The sequence below is a fragment of the Helianthus annuus genome, chromosome 2 (genome assembly GCF_002127325.2).
Source record: "Helianthus annuus cultivar XRQ/B chromosome 2, HanXRQr2.0-SUNRISE, whole genome shotgun sequence".
NCBI lineage: Eukaryota > Viridiplantae > Streptophyta > Magnoliopsida > Asterales > Asteraceae > Helianthus > Helianthus annuus.
Genome location: NC_035434.2, coordinates 160715332 through 160736805, shown reverse-complemented (window position 1 = coordinate 160736805; position 21474 = coordinate 160715332). Strand labels below are relative to the sequence as shown.

General features: G+C 33.5%; 2 protein-coding genes across 2 annotated transcripts; both read left to right on the top strand.

Annotated features, from left to right (window-relative positions):
• Positions 1–11986: 11986 nt before the first annotated feature.
• LOC110899206 lies at positions 11987–12664 on the top strand. Its single transcript, XM_022146081.1, has one exon. The coding sequence runs from the start codon at positions 11987–11989 to the stop codon at positions 12662–12664; it is 678 nt and encodes a 225-aa protein (XP_022001773.1).
• A 5664-nt stretch (positions 12665–18328) lies between these two features.
• LOC110926050 (zinc finger protein 8) lies at positions 18329–19347 on the top strand. Its single transcript, XM_022169814.2, has one exon. It carries the CDS (start codon positions 18481–18483, stop codon positions 19222–19224), a length of 744 nt encoding a protein of 247 aa, XP_022025506.1. The 5' UTR covers positions 18329–18480; the 3' UTR covers positions 19225–19347.
• The last annotated feature ends 2127 nt before the right edge of the window (positions 19348–21474 follow it).

The window sequence follows — 21474 nt, the reverse complement described above, 5'->3', positions numbered from 1 at the left end:
AAAACTATAAGGCAGTGGGCCAGTGCCGATTGGTTTTGGAATTCATATAAATTAGTACTAGGTTACTTCCCGGTGTGTTACACGGGTTGAAGAATCTATACTATATAATAATTATTTTCTGTAAAACAAAGACATCCAAATTAGTAGATTGATTTAAGTGGGAAAACATAATTAGAGAGAGCCCGAGAAAGTGTCATGTGTCCCCAAATAGGTTTCTTTTGTTATATATATATATATATATATATATATATATATATATATAGATGTTTTTAACTAACTTATTAATTGACTTTAATTAGTTAAGAGTTTCTGTATTTTTTTATAATTAATAATAATATCAGTTCTATATTTAATAGTCAAATTATTATTGATCATGTATTCAACTTGATAAACATATATAAACATATAATAACAAATTCAATAAATCAAAAACTATAAATGTCTTAACCATCCTAAAGTAATTAACCAACAAAAAAATAAGGTATTAAACTCCAATGAATCCAACCTATAAAACAACATAATTTGTATGATTTTGAAGTTGTTTAAAATTTTAATATGAATTGTAAAGAGGATATTGGTGGCTAATTCTGTAAACGAATTTTAAAGTTTCTTATGCTTTGAGAGGATAGTTATCCATTTGGAATTTGAATTTGGATATAGATTGTCACTTTTATAAAGAACCGATATTTTCCAGAATTTAAAATTAAATTAATTAATAATTGTTTATAATTAAAATGGTCTAAAATAATGACAAATGTCTATTTATTGGTTTCTTTTATTATATAGTATAGATTAAACACCCCCCGCGTTGCGACGGGGGCGAGAACTAATGCCACACTACTGTCAGCGACCACCGACACTAAAGTTGCGGTGTTAATGCGAAGAAATTAAACCGAAACGTCGAAACGTAAAACATAGAATAAAATAACTAAGTTGATCTAGGACTCGCGCGTTACGATGAACCTGCGTCAATTTTTTCTCGTTTGACAGGTTCATCGTAATCTATATAATCTATATATAATATATATATCATTACCACTATACAAACAATAATGCCTACATTACAAAAACCATTGCATCAATATGTTGCAAATTATATTTATACAAGATTTGTGCTAAATTAATTAGATTATTAAAAACAATAATAATAATTTACAAATAAAACAACACAACTTTGAATGGATCAAACCGAATGAATATGGTAAGATAATGAAACCATTATTTGATTAGGGTACAACCACTTAAGTACAATTTACAACCATACATGCATACAAAACAGATTGAATTTGGTAAGGTATGAACCATTATTACTGGATTAAGATACAACCACTTAAGCACAACTTACAACCTATATTTAATTAAGGTACAACTATTTAACGTATATTTGATTAAGGTACAACTATTTAAGCACAACTTACCACCAAATATGCACACAAATATTTAAAATTAATAGTATATAAATAAACCAAATTGGCTTAAAATACAACCCACAAATGCATTAACAAATAACAAAGCATATTGTACAACTATCATTGCACAAATATTTTCTAAATTGATAGTATATAAATTACTAGTGCTTTAGTGATGGGTTCGGGTATTTAAGTTCCACTTATGGTAAGTTCTGGTGAGTTTTCTCCTTCTGGTTTCAAGTTCGAGTCTAGGTGATAGGAGATTCTTATTGATGGGTTTAAATTGGGGATCTATTGTGAGAGTGGGCTCTCTAGCGCGGACCCGATTAAGACAACGTATGCTAGACCTCCCGACATTCGCGAATAATTCACACATTTCAAAAAAAAAAAGTTAATTTAGCAAGTTGTGTGTATAAAGCCCCTAGGGGTTTTATAGTGCCACGTCAGAGCCACGTATGCATCACATAAGAGAGAGACTTTATCGTTAACTTGCACGGTGTGGGATAATGTCCCTTTAAAACCCTCTACTAAACAAAATACAAAAAAGTAAATCAAAGAGGAAAAAATCTGATTGGTTGAAATCATTGGACCCCACCTGCACATTCCATTGCGCTTGTTACTGGGATGGAGCCCCCTCAACAGTGCCCTCCCCCCCCCCCCCCCCACCGGGGCCTAGGAAATGGGAGAGGGATGCTATGAGACGCCATTAAAGCTAAGGTGACGGAGTACGATATATCATACCCAATGGTCTAACTATAACTTGCTATAGTGTTTGATACAGTTATCTTTTTTTTAATTAATGGGCAAATTTGATTATTTTGGAAGTCATATAAATTGTTTTCATGGACTAGTTAATTCAGTAACTATACCTTGTTGACTTGTTGAACTAGTTGAATCGTTAAAGTTAATTCTGTAACTATACTTGATTAGTTTTTTTTATCTATTTTAATGATTACATTTTTCATAGGCTACAACTATAGAGTTTATTTAAAACGATGAACATTGATTTGATTGGTTTCTTAATTTTTTTTAACAACGACAACAATATACTAATATAGCGGCCAGCCAGAAGCTGAAGAAAACAAGAGATCCCGAAAAACAACAACAACGAAATGGTGATACAAAAATAGCGAAATTCAACTAGTTATTCCACCCCATAGAGACCCCCGACGCCCTGTTGTTGGCCCACAAAAACGTCTCCTCTTTAATCTCTTCAATGATCTTGGTTAGGGATTTTTGAAACCAAAGTTTGGATATCGACTAGCTCCTAGAAAGTTGAGGATTAAAAACAAATTCAAACGGGTGAAAGATCAGCAGTGAGTTCTTACACTGACAATTTTGATGATGGTCATTAATATCGATGAACATGATCAATTATAACTAAATGATCGTTATATATTGAAACTATGAATATCGTTTTAGGAACCAAGTGCCAATAAGTTATAGCTTAATTGACATCGAAGGGGAAGTGAAGATTTTGGTTTGAGACTAGATATCTCAAGTTCGAATCCAATCTCAACAGGGTTATACCGTAGTAGACCATCGGGCGACGGATTTTCCCCGTAACTGGTGATGGTGGATTGGTGAGCTTAGGTTATCTAATGCTGTCTGTGGTCGCAAGTGTATTGGGTTGCCTTTTGCCATTGAATTACCTAGGTAGCAAGGCTTTTGTTTCGTTGGTTGTTTAAAAAAACCAAATAAAAATTATAAATGACTAAAACTATTAAAGAAATTAATTTATGGTTTAATTAAAAAAAACAATTTGAAACTAATTAATTGGAGGTTTAATAGATCAAACCTACCTAATCTATTGATTTAAGTAATTTTTATTTTGTTTTAATGTTTTTAGTGTTATTTAATTACTTCTAGTATTGTTGTTGTTATTATTATTATTAGACTAAATTACAAGTTTTGTTCTTAATGTTTGTCTCAAATTTCAGGTGGTATCATTTACCTTCAAAATTGACCAGTTTTGAACTTAACGTTTCAAAATCTTACATGTTATGTCCTTTAGGCCAAACCCAGTTAGAATTCTTTGTTAAGTTGTGTCTTGTGCATTGCACACAAGGGTAGAACAGAATATTTCCCCTCCCTACTTGTGTTTCCCCCTTTTAAAACCCTCAATCGTTTCAGATTGCACATTCATCGTCTCTCACTATTCACTCTTAGGGTTATACCACCACAGAAAGACGATCAAAATTTCCAATGCCGCAAGATGAAGAAGGTTGGTATACCAGAGATAACTTTGGCAATGATTGTGTCGTTGAACTATATGGTAAGTTACAAACTCCATTTCATAACCCTAGTTTCGATTTTGGGAACATATGTTGTGGTTTTGTTGATCATGAGTTGATTAATAACATGAATATTGAAAATTTGCAGATGGTTTTCCTAATTTCTTTAGCCTTTTCTTTCATCATGGTGGTAGGCTAACATCATCTCCTGGACGCACATAGGTAGGAGGCAAGATAAGTTATGTGGACTTGATTGATACTAAAAAATTTTCAATACATGAAGTCGATCTTATGCTGGATAAGTTTGGATATAATAACTTGAACCCAATGTCACACCCCAACCGATGGCGGAAACATCGGGATGAGACGAACAAATTGCTCAAAACATCATAACACTATGTGACAATATAATTTAAATTAAATTTCAAAAATTGCTAAAATGTCATACAAGATTCAAACATAAACAACATTGTTTCAAACGTACATTGACAAATAAATTAATCTAAGTTTGTTTCTAAGTCCACCTAAATCTTGTTTCTTCACTTAGCATTATCTTGTCTATCAACCTGCAACATGTATTAAAATATGATCAACAAAAAGTTGGCGAGTATACAAGTTTCATACATAGCATAATATAGATTAAAATTGTTTAACGGCTCATATCCATTATGAATAACAATATGAAAGTTACTTATATGCTGAAACGGTGTACTATATGTTCAAACCCAAGATCCAACGTGTTAATTTTGCCTATCCCAAAGAATAATGGGAGGTTAACATGTTTAACTTAACAATAACCCAAGACTCGTGGGAGGTGCGTTAATCCTATAGCGCTATAATTGTTAAGGTAGGCATGTACAAAGTTAATGAGCATATCGACACGAAAAGTTTACATAGCATACGAGATTACCAAGCATCATATAGTTTCTTGTTCAACATGGATAGAGAGTGATTCAAATAGTTTCAAGTGTTTCGTGTTTTTGTATAGAATACATGTTGCACCCAAAAGTGTTTTAAAAGTAACATGGGTTCGAGTATACTCACAAAGTTGCATATGCTTTCCGACTATCCAATGTGACGAAGTTATCGAGACTAGAAGGATGAATGTGTTAGATTTGGAGTTTATGGGAAAGCCTACATTCGGGTTTAAGGATTTGGTGTTTAAAGTGCATGAAAATAGACATATAAGAAAAATAATCACCTAGCACACATAATCCTTGTTCCTGACACTATGAAACTCAAAAGAGTTAGAATGTTTTCATGGGTCAAAATGTCCATTAGAATCGTAACAAGCATCATGGTCTTAGATGATGTAACTTACTACTTTGACAAATAACCACTAGGTTATCATCAAGGGTTTGGTTACATACACAATATATATGTATTATATAGTTCAATAATTCAACAAGAACATCATATAAGTCATGCATGAGGTAGGAAGATAAATCTTCCATTTAGGTACCTCTTTGGTGTTCACCACTACATTTGTTATCATAGACAACAAGGAGGGTCTGAACATACAATAAAGAATGAAGTATTTACAACTAATCTAAGGAAAACATCAAGTAATGTGTGGATTTTCAAGTAGGATAGCCCAAGCTATCCTTATAATCACACAAACATCAAGCTTTAAGCTTGTTCATTACTTGTAGGTTAGAACCCTAACCAAAATAGAATGTTTATGAGGTTTAAACCTCTGATTTTACTTGTCACAACCTTGTTTTTAAGCCCAACTAACTATAGAATTTATTATGAGCACAAGGACATAGGAATGTGTATGAGAAACCTCAAGTTTAAGTTGTTTAACAAAGTTCAAATCAAAACAGGAAGTTTATATCAATTTGGAGCCTTTTATGGTGATGTTCCAGCATTGGTTTTCCATGGAAAACCTGTGGAAACATACCTAAGGTTGTTCAAAGTGATTAGAAAGAAGAATCATTGAAAAAGATGGAGAAATGATGAAGTTATGCTCATTGTAGCAACTTGTATGAATCTGCCTATCTTCTGAATTTCCAGCTGATTGAGAGTGTTTTAGAGAGTGTTTAGAGTGAGGATTACTGAGTTTGTAAAGTGGGAGAAGTGTGGAAGTGAGTTGGGTTTTATAGGAGGTGATTTAGGGTTAGTTAGGTGGTATTTAATGGAGAAAACACACTAAACAAGCACAAAAAGTGGCCAATCCAAGAGCTGGTAACCCATTCTGACAGATTGGTGTGCTAGTGCGACGCGACGAGAAAGGGCCCTCCCCATCGCGCGATGCGACGGGTCATAGTTCCGGATTAAAGTTTCAAAGTCGCCACATTTAGACCCTTATGTTTAACTAGGTTAGATTTTAATGTGTTTTAAGCAAAACAGGCATAGTATGAGGGGGTTTTGTGTAACTTTAACATGAGAACAAGTATAGACAAGTATGATTGAGTATAAATACGTATTAATGACGTCTAAACATGCGTGAAGACTTATAAATTGCGTATGTATGATACGAAATTGTAAGTTTATCACATGTTTCAAAGAATTACGAAATAGGTATCAAAGTGTAACGAATCAAGAAGTGTAAGTATAAAAGGCATAAGTAAAGGTATAATTCGTATAAAATTGGAATGTTATTACGATTGAAGTCTCGGTTTTGCAACGATACAACGAATTATGACTTTGAAAGAAACAAGTTTCCAAAAATAGATTCTCAAGACACGATTTCTAAATTAGGAAAGTTACGAAAAAGCGTAGCGTTACACCCAATGTATTACTAGTTTTTAAATCCTGAAAAAACCCTAGACAATGGTCTTGAACACCTAAGTAGTGATCAAGACTGTCTTAACTTGTCTAGGTATGTTGAAGTGCACAAGGTGATCAATGTATATACCACACGCTTGAAAAACATGAAGGAATAGTTTAGCTCACCTAGTAAACCAAACATCACCATTGAAGAGATAGATGAAATTAGATCATATGCCATTGTTCCTCTGAAGGTAAATGCAGATGTTGGACATAACAATGGTCATGGGGAATCCATTAGGGATGTGCAAGTTGATTTGCTAGATGAAATGGATGTTGGACAATATATTGGTGCAAAGAAAGCATGGGTTGAGACTGAAGTGAATGTTAGTGAGGATAGGAATGATGATGGTATTGAAGATACGCATGATAATGGTAGTGAGGATAGAAGTGATAATGATAGTGGTTACATTATGGATGAAAGGAACAATATGAGTGATCATGAAGTGGACATGAGTGACTATAGGATGAATGTTGATACAAAAGTTGAAGACAATATTAATGAACAACATAAGAATATTTATGAAGACTTGGATGGGGATGTATTAGATAATGATAAGTTTAACAGTGGATCTGAATCTGATGATAATCATACAGGCACCAGGAAACATTTGTTGCACAAAATAAGATCAAATGAGAACTTGGTAAACTTTTACCTTGGGCAGGTGTTTTGCAGCAAGCAAGAAGCAAAAAAGCTTATAAAAAACATGTTGAAACCAGAAGGGTTATAAAGATTATCAAAGATGATCACCTCAGTGTTAGGGCAGTCTGGCAAAGCTCTAAACCAAACTTTTTGGTAGATGACAATTAGGTGCATGTCAACCAAGCAAAAGGTAAAGAAAAAACCGTTGAGATGGAAAAAGTGAAGACAAAGGGGAAAAGGTAAGGAAAAAAAGTGAAGGGGGTTTCTATTGAAAAAAAATCAAGACAGAGAGACCAAACAACAAGAAGGTAAAATAAATGTGGGTGGTAGAGGGAAAAGGATAAACCCCCCATCAATACCAATGCCCTTGGGTCCTATTGATTTCAAAGGAAAAAATTCAGAGTCTTGGTTTGTCAAAACCCTAATTACTGACCACACATGCATTACAAGCCGGAAGCATTATGCATGTACTTCAAAGTTCCTGTCACAAGAGATGCTAGAACAGATTGAAGAGAACCCTGTTAAGGTTGTACAATAACAGTTTCAAAGGAAGTTTTATGTTGGAATTTCAAGGATGAAGGCATATAGAGCTAAATGCATAACCAAGAAGCATGTAGAAGGGGAATATGCAGAACAATATACACTTTTGAGGGATTATGGTAATGAACTCATCCAACAAAATAGAGGTACTGCTTTTAAGATGGAGGTTGATGGTAATCCAGATCCAGGGAATAATACCAGACAGTTCAGAATGATATATGTGTGTTTGGTTGCTTTAAACCAGGGTTTAAAAGCAATGGGAAAGGATTTCTTAGGTCTGGATGGGGCCTTCATGAAAGGACCATTCCCAGGGCAGCTGTTAAATGCAGTGGGTGTTGACTGCAACAATAGGATCTACCCTATTGTTTATGCAATTATGGAATCTGAAAACAAAGAGTCATGAACTTGGTTCTTAGAGATATTAGGTGATGATCTTGGTTTAAGCAGTAACTCAAATTTCACTTTCATAAGTGATAGGCAAAAGGTCCTTTTTTACTGTCACAACTAACTCAATATCTATGTTTAGTGTTACTTTTAGATGCAATTGAACATGTTGTTTGTGCAGGGAATACTTCCTGCAATCACAAAGTTGTTTCCTTGTGCTAAGCATAGATATTGTCTTCTCTACATACATGAGAATATGAAAGTTAGTTTCAAAGGAGATCTTTACAAGGAGAAGCTTTGGAAGTGTGTTGTTGCAACAACATTTCTAGAATTTACAATTGCTATGGATGACTTTAAGGCTTTCAACAAGAAAGCCCACTTATGGTTGTCAAAGTTTCCTCCTTTACATTGGTCAATGTCTCACTTTTCAGGTATGTTTGATTTGTTCCAACTTTGCTTGTCAAAGATTCCTCCTTTATAAGAAAGTTCACTTATGTATTGATTTGTTCCAACTTCGGTCACAGGGAGGGTTGTTTCTGATATACTACTTAACAACATCTGTGAGGTTTACAATGGAAAGATAGTAGAAGGCAGGGGCAAGCCTATCATATCTGCACTTGAATACGTAAAGGAGTATCTAATGAGGAGGATATTACTGTCTTGAACTTAATTGAGAAAAATGAAGGCTTGCTTACACCCAAAGCAACCAAAGTTTTAGAGGGAATCAAAAGAGATGCAACCCATTACCATGTTCAGTGGAATGGAGGGGATTACTGTTAGGTCAGTGGAACGCCAAATGCTTGTGTGGTGAATTTGACTGCAAGGACATGTACTTGCAGAGGCTGGGAAATAATAGGTAATATTGATTATTTGAAGTTGTTTTTTGTTCACTGGATGATGGTTTAAAGGATTCGTATGGTTTACAGGAAAGCTATGCAGACATGTTGTGGCTGCAATATGGGAGAAAGTTTTCGGCTGTTAATGGAGGAAGGGTGGGTGCTTTTGAGAGTTGGGTACATCCAGTTTACACAATGGAGAGGTGGAAACAAGTTTACTCTTTTAAGATGAACCCTATTAATGGTAGGACTTTATGGACAAATGTTCATGATCCTACAACAATTACACCCCCAAAACACAACACCCGAGTTGGTAGACCAAAGAAGTTGAGGAAAAGATCTGTGGTGGAGCTTGAAGAGATGACCCAATCAGGAAGGCTGTCCAAAAAACACACTAAAGGGGCATATATAAAGTGTAAGAAGACAGGACATAACTCCAGGACATGAAAGGGTCAAGGTGAAGCTGTGAAAGTTGGTGGCAAATCAGGGAAGGCAGGGAAGAGTGGGAAGGCAAAGAAAGGTGGAAAAGTTGGTGTCTCAAAGAAGCTTTGATTTCTTTATGTTTGAACTTGTGTTTATGAACTTGTTTTATGTGTTTTTGAACTTTTTTTATGTATTTTTGATCTTGTGGTTGCTAGTTTATGTGTTTGTGAACTTGTGGTTGTTTTTGGAACATGTCTCAGGTCTAGTTATATAATATGGTAAAAGGTTATGGTATTTGGTTCAGTCGATATTCATCACATTTTATGGTCTTTTACATGTTTTGTCAATTATAGGTTATGGTCATTACAGGGTATGGTCATTATGGGCATTTACAATTTGTTTTGGTCGTTTTAAATGCCATTTGCATTTTGTGGTCACTTACATATTTTGCCAATTATAGGTTATGGTCAATATGGGCATTTACAGTTGGTCATTCTGAATGTCATTTGTATTGGTTAAAAGGTTGGTCATTTTGCATGTCATTTGTATTGGCTAAAAGTTTGGTCATTTTCAATGTATTGGTCATTTCGGTTGGACATTCACCTCGTTTGGTCAATTGCACATTGTTTAGTCACTTCAATTTTGGACATTCCCATTTTTGGTCAATTGCACATTGTTTAGCCATTTCAGTTAGACATTCGCATTGCACTGCACATTACACTTGTTATCATTTACATTTTTGTCAATTGCACTTAGTTTGGTAATTACACTACAAACTGGACATTACACATTATGTCATTCAAACTTAGATCTTGTCATTACACATACTGCACATCACAGTTAACACCCTAAAAAGCCAAAACACACATCACAAACAAATCCAACTATAAACCAAATAAACTTATTCAATTTTCTTGACTTTGCTTCAGCATCTTACACTTTGGTCAAAAGCAACCAGTTTGATTGTTCCAGCTTTATATGTTCTTATTGCAGGTTCATATTATCCGATTCCAGGTTGTTCTTAGCCCTAAGCAATCCAGGTATGATATCTCCGCACCTTTTGCACATTTCCTGATCGAACCATCCAATAAATGTACAATTTGAACCTAATATTTTAGCAAATCAATACATTAGAATACCTAAAATACAACAGTCATGAGGTTATCAACATTACCTGGACAGGACAAGAATAAAAACGACGACCTGGATTCTTCTTTGTCCATGAAGTTTGTATTATCGTCTCCCTTCCACAATGGCAGTTAACAATGCTAGATTCTGGCCGATGAACCCTAATTTGGTGGGTAATCTTGAGCCCTAATTTACAAAAGTGATTAATAGGGTTTTAAATGGGGGAAACACAAGTGGGGAGGGAAAATGTCTGTTCTACCCTCGTGTGCAATGCACGTGACACAACTTAACAGAGAATTCTAACTGGGTTTGGCCTAAAGGGCATAACGTGTAAGATTTTGTAACGTTAAATCCAAAACTAGTTAATTTTGAGGGTAAAGGACACTGCTTGAAATTTTAGACAAACATAAAGGACAAAACTTGTAATTTATTATTATTATTACTATTACTACTATTATTATTATTATTATTATTATTATTATTATTATTATTATTATTATTATTATTATTATTATTATTATTATTATTATTATTATTATTATTATTTATCCGTCCTTATAACAAATGGGTAAATACTCCGTCCTTATAAGGTGATCCGTAGTGGGGCGCTATGCCCGATCATGGCGCCGGAAAACGCCCATCAACACCGCCACGAAGGGCTGTATGTTTCAAAAATTTGGGATGGCGTGATATTGATAACGGTGTGATTAAATTGAATTAATTTTTTTTACCGTCAGTAAACGGTCATTTAAATAAAAAAAAATCAATTTTTTTCAAACTTTCCTTTAAATAAATACCCCATTTCCTATATTTTTACCACACACACTCAAACACTCTTTATCTCTTCCAATTTTTTAGAAATCCTTAAATATTTATAATGCATCCATTCAACCGTGGCTTCATTCCTCCCCGATCAAGTGCGGACCCAAACCAAAGTGGTAATCCAACTCGCCCCGTGTCGCCGGTTCCCACTTGACCCAACCCTTTCGACTCCGATTTTCTCGATTACAATCAACAAAATCGCAGGTTCATGAATCTTTTGAACAAACAGCTATCATGGGAACCGAATCTCTACGGGTGGAACCCGAATCAAAACCCCAATGGAATGGGGTCGTCTCAAGCGTTCGGGTCGGCTCAAGCTTTCGGCTCCCCAGTACACGAACCCGATGTTGTTCCGGAAACACAACCCGAAGTAGCGGAGACGCAAAAAGGAAAAGGAAAACGGCCACATAAAAAGAAAGCAGAAACCACCACCCGAGCGAAAAAAATGTGATAACGTGGGAGCCCGATAAGGAGTATGCGTTAACCCGCGCTTTCATCGATGTCTCGGAGGACCCGGTTATGGGTATATTTTTTAAATTTCTTTATTTTTTTCTGTTTTTTCCGTGTTTTGTGTTTTTTTCCTTTTTTCTGTTTTTTTTTTTTTTGCAGTTTTTTTTATTTGTTTTCTGTTATTATTTATTTTCCAGTTTATATATTCTGTTTTTTTAATTATCATTAATTTATTTTCTGTTTTTATTTTTTTAAATTTTAGACTAACATTATATTTTTTTTTGTAGCAAACAATCAAAGTAAATCCGTTTTTTGGTCCCGAATACGAGAACTTTTTTCGATCTCATGGGTAAAGGAGACGAATACCGCCCACCGAACTCTATATCGGGCAAGTGGACCGATATAAACAAAAAATGCACGAACTTTCAAACCGTGTACCAACGCACGTTTGCCGGATGGAAAAGTGGAAGCAAGGACGAAGAAATTACGCAAGCGGCATTGGTCGAGTATACAGATGCTAATGGCCATTTCCCGTATATGAGGTGTTGGCAAATCCTTCGCCATAGCCCCAAATGGGCCAACATCTCTACTCCGAGTGGTCGGTCGGGAAATAAACGGCCGTCAAAGAGGTCCAAAACAAACGAGTCGAGTGAACCCGAAACGCCAACCTCCGACGCTCGAAACATCAAGGTGAATGAGGATATTCCAGATGATGAGCCGGTGGAGGAGCTACCAAGACCGCCTAGAAGAAGTAGGCGGGCGAAAAAGCCCGAGTCGTCATCGATGTCTATGGGAACGGATATGAGTAACGCATTTTTGGAGATAAACAAGCGACTTCAAGACATACACGAACTCGGTACTAAATGTATCGAGGAGAACCGCGAAGTTACGGAGATTATGCGGGATAGACAATGGGCTCACAACTTTGAGTTCTACTCGAAACCGCACGACCACTTAACGGGAAAAGCTTTGAAAATAGCGTTGGCACAAAAGGAGCGGATTGAAAAAAAATATAACCTTTGATTGTGTAATTTTTTTATTCTAGTTTAATGTTTATTTTTTTCTAGTTTAATGTTTTTTTTAATTTTATTGCACTCTTTTTTTATTTAATGAAATGAATTTTAATTTTAAAAAATTTCGAAATGAATTAAAAAATGAAAATTAAAATAATGAGTAATGATGACAAATGAGCTTTATGACTACGGCCTCAACTTACATAACGCCCCATAAAACCTCTTGATGACGTGGCATGCCACATGTCTCATAACGCTCTCAAAAGGGCCTTATGACTACGGATGGCGAAACGTGTAACTACACATAAAAATGTGTCAGCTCATAAAGAATATCACACTAGCATGCCCCATAATAATGCTCACTAAAAAATCCAACACATCATAATTAAGAAGTGATGATTTGTAAATCATGCTTTTCAAATCGGTACACCATCAAACATTTGTATTTAACTATGACATCTGACACCACTAAAATCTTAATCATAAACAAAACTATTTAAAATATGTACAAATATCATAAGAGTAGAAGGAGTGGGGGCCGGCTGAGGCCCGACTAGGACCGGCGCCGGTCCCCCACACCGCCCCCCTTCATCCCACCCGCCCTCACCAGCAAACCCAAGCCGGGCTCGCCGGGCCACCTTTGAAGCATATAGCCGTTAATAACGGCTAGTTTTATAAAAAAAAAAAAAAAAACCTTTTTCAATTTAAATATATACCCATTCTTTATACCATTTCTTCAATATTTCACCCATTCTTCTCCCATTCTCATCCATTTTTATAAAAAAACACTCCCATTTTTATACCAATCTTTTATAAAAAAAATATCTCTTCATCCACAATGGCATCTAATCCTTGGTGGTCCGGCTCTTCTTCGGATGAAGAGGAGATGTTTTTCGCAAACGTTGTGGTAAAGGCGGCGCAGATTCTTTTGGAAGAGGAAGAGGACTCGTCTGAAAACGTTATTACCAGACGAATACAGGTTAACAGAGCCCGCGAAGGAGCGCACGAGAAATTGGTTAACGATTAATTTTCTGATGCACCCCTTTACAACGCCGACACTTTCAAACGAAGGTTCCGAATGAGTCGCCGTTTATTCACACGGATTGCTAATGATTTGGCGGGGCTAGACCCGTTTTTTACTCAACGACCCGATGCTCGTAATTATGAAGGGTTCACCACGTTACAAAAGTTTACTGCGGCCATTCGCCAACTGGCGTACGGGACAGTGGCCGACGCGTTGGACGAGTACTTACAGATGTCGGCAAGAACCGCGCGGGAATGTTTGTATCGGTTTTTCCATAATGTGGTGAAACTGTATAGCAAAAAATATTTGCGGAAACCAAACGCGTATGATGTTTAACAGTTGTACCAAGCTAATTTGTGTGTGCACATGAAAGTGGTATTCACTAATAAGTGATTGGAAATTTTTTTCGCACGATGCAGCATAAACATGTATGTATTGCATAATAATAAGAAAAAAATTAAGTACAATAGTATTTGATTTAATTACAAAAAAGTGCCTCCTCTAAAAAATTAATAAAATCTTGACATATTCAGAAATATCTACATATGTTTTACAACTTTCGACAACTAAAAAAAATATATATACCGGTACTAATTTTGTTTGGTTGGTATCATTTCGATTCAGTACAATATTAGTAGTATGGTACCGGTAAAGTACTGATATATGATATAGTTTTTTTTTGGTTACGATACTAAAAAATACTTTATATCTAATGAAGCTATGTATTCAACAAAATGTATACCTAATTGTTAACATAAAAAAAAATTCGGTACTTATACTGAAAATATCAAAACAGAAGATGAGTAAAAACAAAAACCCAACATCATACCGATCATGACAGTACAGTTCTGGTTCGATAGTGGTAGTGTAAAAATACCAAAAATAGCAAACATAACGTATATCGAAATTAAAAAAGTATTAAAATATAATTTATATCAAAACTAAAAAAGTATTAAAATGAATACAACACCGGTGCGATTGTTCTTTCACCGGTTTTTCTCAGTTCGATAACGTAGCATTATGATATCAGTACAGTAACAATACCGGATATAGTTTATAACTCTCTTTTCAATAATGATTAGATGTTTCTAAAAAGTAAATGATTGCAACTTATTAAAAAACAAATTAACTAATGATAAGTTAATTATTATTAAAAAAAATTGAGGCATAAGTGTCAAATCTCAATGCACTTTAGTACTTCACACTACTCACCTACTTACATTTTAATAGTAACTAATGAGGTTCATCACGCTTCGCGGCAAGTGTCGCTATCATACCAAATCGAATTGAAACCGACTAAACAACATATCGATATGATACTGGCACTCGATATAGTAATGGAAAGGCAAAACCCAAAAATAAAGTTATTCTATGCCTAAAAGGATATTGACGCATATTTTATATCAATTGAAAACCATAAAAATGAATATCAGTAAAGTCTTCCGAAATGAATATTAGTATTGATTCCGATGGTACCCATATCGGTACTAATGTTGTTTGATTGAAGTTGACGTTGTACCAATACTCGCTATAGTTTACGATATTTAAAAAACTATACTACCATTGAAGTTGTTCACACGGTATCAGTTCAATTCGTCATGGTAAAAAACATACGATATAAGTTTGATTCGCCAATGTACCAGTACGATATTCATACTTGCTATAGTTTACAATATAAAAAAGATACTATATACCGCTATCGAAGTTTCACATGGTATCTGTTCAGTTGATCACGGTAAAGAACAAAAAAATCAATTATATTGATCCGTTTGATTTTAAACAAAACTTTCAGCGAAACGAATACAAATTAGAATAATGAGAAAAGTAACGTCGATTTATATATAAAAAACTAAATGCGAGTTAGGTTTGATAACATGCACGCTTGTGCTTCGACGACTTATGATTTACCTCTCATAGCTTGGTTTCGAAAAAAGAATGTATCAATATAGAGATAATATAGGCACGTCGCAACAACATCCTCAAAATTATGTAAAATACAGTATCTTAATAGTTATAAAAGAAAAAAAAACATCCAAAAACAATTAAAAGTGTATCAATGAATTAATTAAAAATGAAAAACAAATAATATTAAAAAAAACTTGAACACTATTCATGAATACTTTCTATTAACATATACTAGTTTTTTTAAGTCGCGCGTTGCGGCGAAACCGAGCAAATGATAATGTAAAACAAATGTGATTTGAAAATTAAACATGTTGTTTATGATTGTAGTATTTTATGATATCAAATAAATACTTTATTTGAGTACAACATCGTTTTTAACAAAACTTATAACGGAATGTCGAGAGAAAAATGAAGCACAACTACGTACTTAAGTTTTTAGAAAAAAGTTGTAAACGTAAATTATTAAAGAAGTATCAAATTACTTGATAAATTAATATATGTTCTAAAAAAAGGAAAAAAGAATTATAAAAAAATGGTAAAGGAAATATATGGTTTTATTAAAAGAAAAAAAAATAAAAGTATGTTATTAAAAGTAAATATATTTTTTACCTATTATAATATATTAAATAAAAAATAATAAAAAGCTATATATTTATTTTTAAAATAAAATTACTATTTATCGTCCTTTGTTAACTCTATATAATATATATATATATAATTAATAAAATAATTAAAAATTAAAAACAAATAATATTAAAAAAATCTTAAACACTATTCATGGGGACTTTCTATTAATATATATATAAAATATATATAACTAGTATACAGAATCCATGCATTGTGGCATGGGTGTTAAAAATTTTAAGGGTCGATTTCGATGATTTGTACATTAGTTAGTGTTATCCTTGTAAAGAAAATTTTGATTCTAACAACTTGTACATTAGTATTCACCCTGCTAGAAAAAGTGAAGTCAAAACAACTAATACTGATATTCGTTATAGCTGACGACACCAAAAAATACTTTACTTTATATACAATACCGTTTTTAACAATATTTATACCTGGCATCAAGAGAAAAAAGTAAATAATACCTTGGTATTCAGTTTTTTTGCAAGTTATTTAAAACATTAAACTAAATTAAATGAATATTAAATAAGTTAAAGACACATGATATTTAAAGTAAAATATGAAATTAAAACTTAAATAAAAATTCACATTTTTTAACTTAAATAATAATAATAATAATAATAATAATAATAATAAATAAATTTTACTATTTAGATTTTTTAACGGCAAATTTTGTTTATTGGTCGACCACTGAAATATTATCATATTATCAGTGAAATCATCCGATTAATTCCATCTCCACTAGGAAAGTTTAGATGACATATTCGTTTTTGCTTTTAAATTTTTTATTACAAAATTAATTAAAACGATTATGTTGATAAATTGCAACTTTATAATTTTCTAAATGCTTATATTTTTTTAGTAAGTTCACTCAAACATTTATAGGAATGGGGATGTTATGTCGGAAGATCACCCAAGTATCGAAGCCACATCACCAACTCGCCCTGTTGATCCATGCCGCTTCTACTTTTTCATCTTACCCAACCATTCCAATCCGTACGAAGATACCGCATAATATTGGTTTGTGGTACTTAGAGATGGGCATTGTTCTCACAGTGTAACTCTTTTCTCCCTCAACAATACCGTTTATCACATCGCTTCCACTCCTCCATCCTGACTATAAAACCGCCCAAAATCCAACATTGCTTTATTATTATTATTCTTATCAGTTTTTGTAAAAGTGTTAGAATTTAGAGAATTAAATACAACATATATTAAATTTGGCTATTGTTTAGTGATTATATTTATAAGTTGAATATATGAATTAAAAGACAAATGTGAAAAAAAAAAATCATTAAATATTAAACAAGTTTTAAAAGTATTCATTTTAGGCTATTTAATTTAGGCAAATTGGATTTAAATAATCGCAGCTTTCTTAATTTGACCCATAATAATCCCAACTCAGTTACTGGCTCATAATAATCCGAATTGATCCACTTTTGGCCGATAACAGTCTGCGTTAAATATAGCTTAATGGAGTTAAGTTTTTTTCGAATTACAAACTGATGTTCTAGGGCTTTTGATTAGAATGAGGATACGAGTTGATTGATGTAAAATTTACCTCGAAATATTGCCCCAAACGACGAAAACGGTGCTTCAATTAGGGTGTTTAAACTTCTAATTAACAAAAATCAAACCGTTTGAAGCATCGTTTCGAGATAAGTTTTATATAAATCGACTCGTATACTCGTTCTGATCAAAATCCATAAAATTTCAGTTTGTAATTTGGAAAAAAACTTAATTCCGTTAAGCTATTTTTAACGGCGGACTATTATCGGCCAAAAGTGGACCCGTTCAGATTATTATCGGCCAATAACTAAGTTAGGATTATTATCGAGCAAATTGAGAAAGCTGAGATTATTTAAATCTAATTTGCCTTTAATTTAATGATTGAAATGAAATGAAATTCATGGTAACCGAAAGACAAAACATTAGTGCACTTATAATTATAAAAAAAAAAAATTGTTACAACTTATTGTTACATTGTTTTGTCTTTATTGTTATATCAGAAAATAACTTTTTATATATAAATATAGAATGCTTCTAAAATATATGAAAGTTTTTTTTATATAAATATTAGTTATCTAACTAATAAAAAAATTTATCAAACATCCATTCAAATATCATTTTCTACAACATGTTTCTTCTTTATAGGTCCTCCTACCCCCCAAGATGTAACTTATAATCCACCTTCTTCAACCTCCTCCTCCTTCTTCTTCTTTCTCCTCACCATTAATCTTTCCTCACCCAACATCCACCACCACTTTTAAATGGACAAAACCGATAGAGAGACTCATGATTTCATGAACGTTGAATCTTTCTCTCAACTCCCCTTCATCCGCCCCTCACCCCACAAAGAAAAAGGCATAAGACTCTTCGGTAAAGAGTTCGGTGGCGGCAGCGGCGGTGGCGATTCGGGCTCCATGATCACCGACGAATACGACACGAACAACACCGCAGTCGCAAACCATGAAGATTCGAAAGAAACAAGCGAAAACAGCCGGAAATTCGAGTGTCATTACTGCTGCAGAAACTTCCCTACCTCACAAGCCTTAGGTGGCCATCAAAACGCACACAAAAGAGAAAGACAACATGCTAAACGAGCTCATCTCCAGTCAACCATGGTCAACGGCAGCTTTTCAGAGGCACAAATGTATGGTCTCATGAACTACCACCGTTTCACCACCACCCCACCACCCTTTTACCACCACACAAACCCTAACCCCACCATCACCAACTACAACCACAGGTTTTATAACTATAACAACAACAACACCACTTCATCTTATAACAACACTTCTCATCATCAAACACCTATCAATGGTAGTCCATTAGCCCTTTGGAGATCATACCCTAATGCCCAAAGCTCTACATTTAACCGTGACCATCCGATCAACATGTCGCCTATCATGTCTTCCAATGAGGGGTTGCAAGCATCAAGAATCCCCACAAGCTCAAGTTATATGTATGATTCCAAGGTTCAAGATCAAGTTAGTCTTGACTTGCATCTTTGACATTATATCTAGAAGCTAGTTAATTGCTTGTCCACTATTTTCAGTTTTATTAGTTAATCTAGAAGTATTTATAGAACTTAATTCCATTTTCATTAATTTTTTAATGTTGAAGTATCTTGAGTAGTCATCAAATCTAACAAAAATAATATTTTTATGGAGGTATATATATGTGCTAGAAAGCTAGATATTGATTTATTGTGTTATTGTTACTGCTGGTTGAAAAGGTAACGGATTAGATCTCAGACAAGATCCGATCATAAAACCGGTTTCTTAAACTCAAGTTTGAAGAAAATATTTCAAGAAATATTTCTTAAACTCAAGTTAGAAGAAAATATTTTTCATTCATCCTGTTAGACTCATATTTTCACTAGGTGTAAGTAAACAAAAATCATGGTTTTACCCAGGTTATGTTGTTACTAGATCAATATTTTGAATCTTAAATTTCTTAATTTTCTTAGTTTGGTTGGTTTCACATTAAGAAAACCCTAAAATGGTTGTTAAATTTAGGGTTACGAAAAGATATGAGGAAGAAGATGAGGAACATAAGAACCACTAGATATATTTAGTATATGACATTAACTTATTTTATGAGATTTTAAAAGAAAGAAAAGGAAGAATTGAAAGTTATGTAGAGTCAACATCTTGCTGCAATCAGTGATTGTACCCACAGAAGCAAATGAAGCTTGAGTTCATGAAGGAAAAAAAGTGCTGATGCCTTTAACAACTTCCAAAGGGTATACTTCCACTTAAACATGTTATCTATATTTGTCTAAAGTACAACTGACAGCTGCTTCCAGTGTGCTTTCCATGCTTGTACATTTTGCAGAACCTTTACTATATATGTGTGTATATAGGTCAGATGAAAAGATAAATATTAATGAAGAATATGAAGAAGAATACTGGCCATAGAATACAAAGGATACAGTTGATATTTTATACTTTAGAATGTGAAATATCAATAATAATAACCCTATTTTCAGAGATAGATACTGAAAATGTGTATATAAATAAGAAAAAAAATTATTTTCATATATGAAAATGATATACATCAAAACTAGGGATGTTGTTTTTATTTGAAATCCGAATTCACCCAAAACAGAACTGAAGAATACCCAAATAACCCAAACTTAATCACTCCGAATTGTGAATGGGTTGGTTATAGAGTCAATTTTTTTCCGGTAAAAAAACCAAACAACCCGACCTCAAACTCGGAACAACAAAAGAAAAAAACGAATATTTATTGTCTTATATCTATATATGTGTCTAGGTTTGGAGTCCTTTATATTTAAACATTAAGTTTTGGGACTTTTAAAAATTGTCAAATCATATTGTCAAATAATTTTTGAATTTTGACGTTATTTTTTAAGTAGCATAATGAATTTTGATAAGAGTTTGTGAAAAAAAAAATATTTTATGTCTCAACCTGAAAACCGAACAACCTGGCTCGAGCTAAAATGAACACAACCAACCAAACTTTAAATGAGTCAGTTATTAGGTCAGATTTTCCTAACAAAAAAACTTGAACAACCAAACCTGAAAACCTCCAAACCCAAAAAAAACCCAAACATCACCCCTAATCAAAACCCATAAAATTAGTTTGTTCGTATGATTTTTAACGTTTAACTTTTGCCCTACACATGCGTAGTTTCTATAAATAAATGAAATTTGTTCACATATTTTTAAAATTTTAAGATAGAAACAAATATTACATTTCAACAATTTTCTTATATCTTAAGATTGAAAAAAAAAACGAATTTATTATCTTGTTCTCCCTGTTATCATATTAATTTTTCTTCTGAATTAAAAATTCTCAGCTGGGATGGGATTTTTTCCTAAATACATGTACACGTACCGATTATAACAATTCGATATTTGTATCGGTACGAAGTTTTAAAGATTTTGGTATTCGGTACTTTTGTTGACGGTGCCAGCATTTTTTTTGGTAAAAATGTTATTGGTACTTAATTTGATATTATGCTTAATTTTTGTATTGTGGTATTATGTTTTTGTCATTATGGTTTCTTGATTACCAATACACATAGTGATTTAGCCTATTTGGTACCCATACCGATTTAGCCTGTTTAGTACCCGTGAGAGTCTTAGTACCAAAAATAATGGAGTTCTAAAAAAAGTGGTACTAAAGTGGGTATCGTACTAAAATACCAGTACCGGTACTCATATACTAATATCGGTACCTTACCAATATATACGGTACTGAGTTTTGTACAATCTTGGTATCAGTATTTTTGG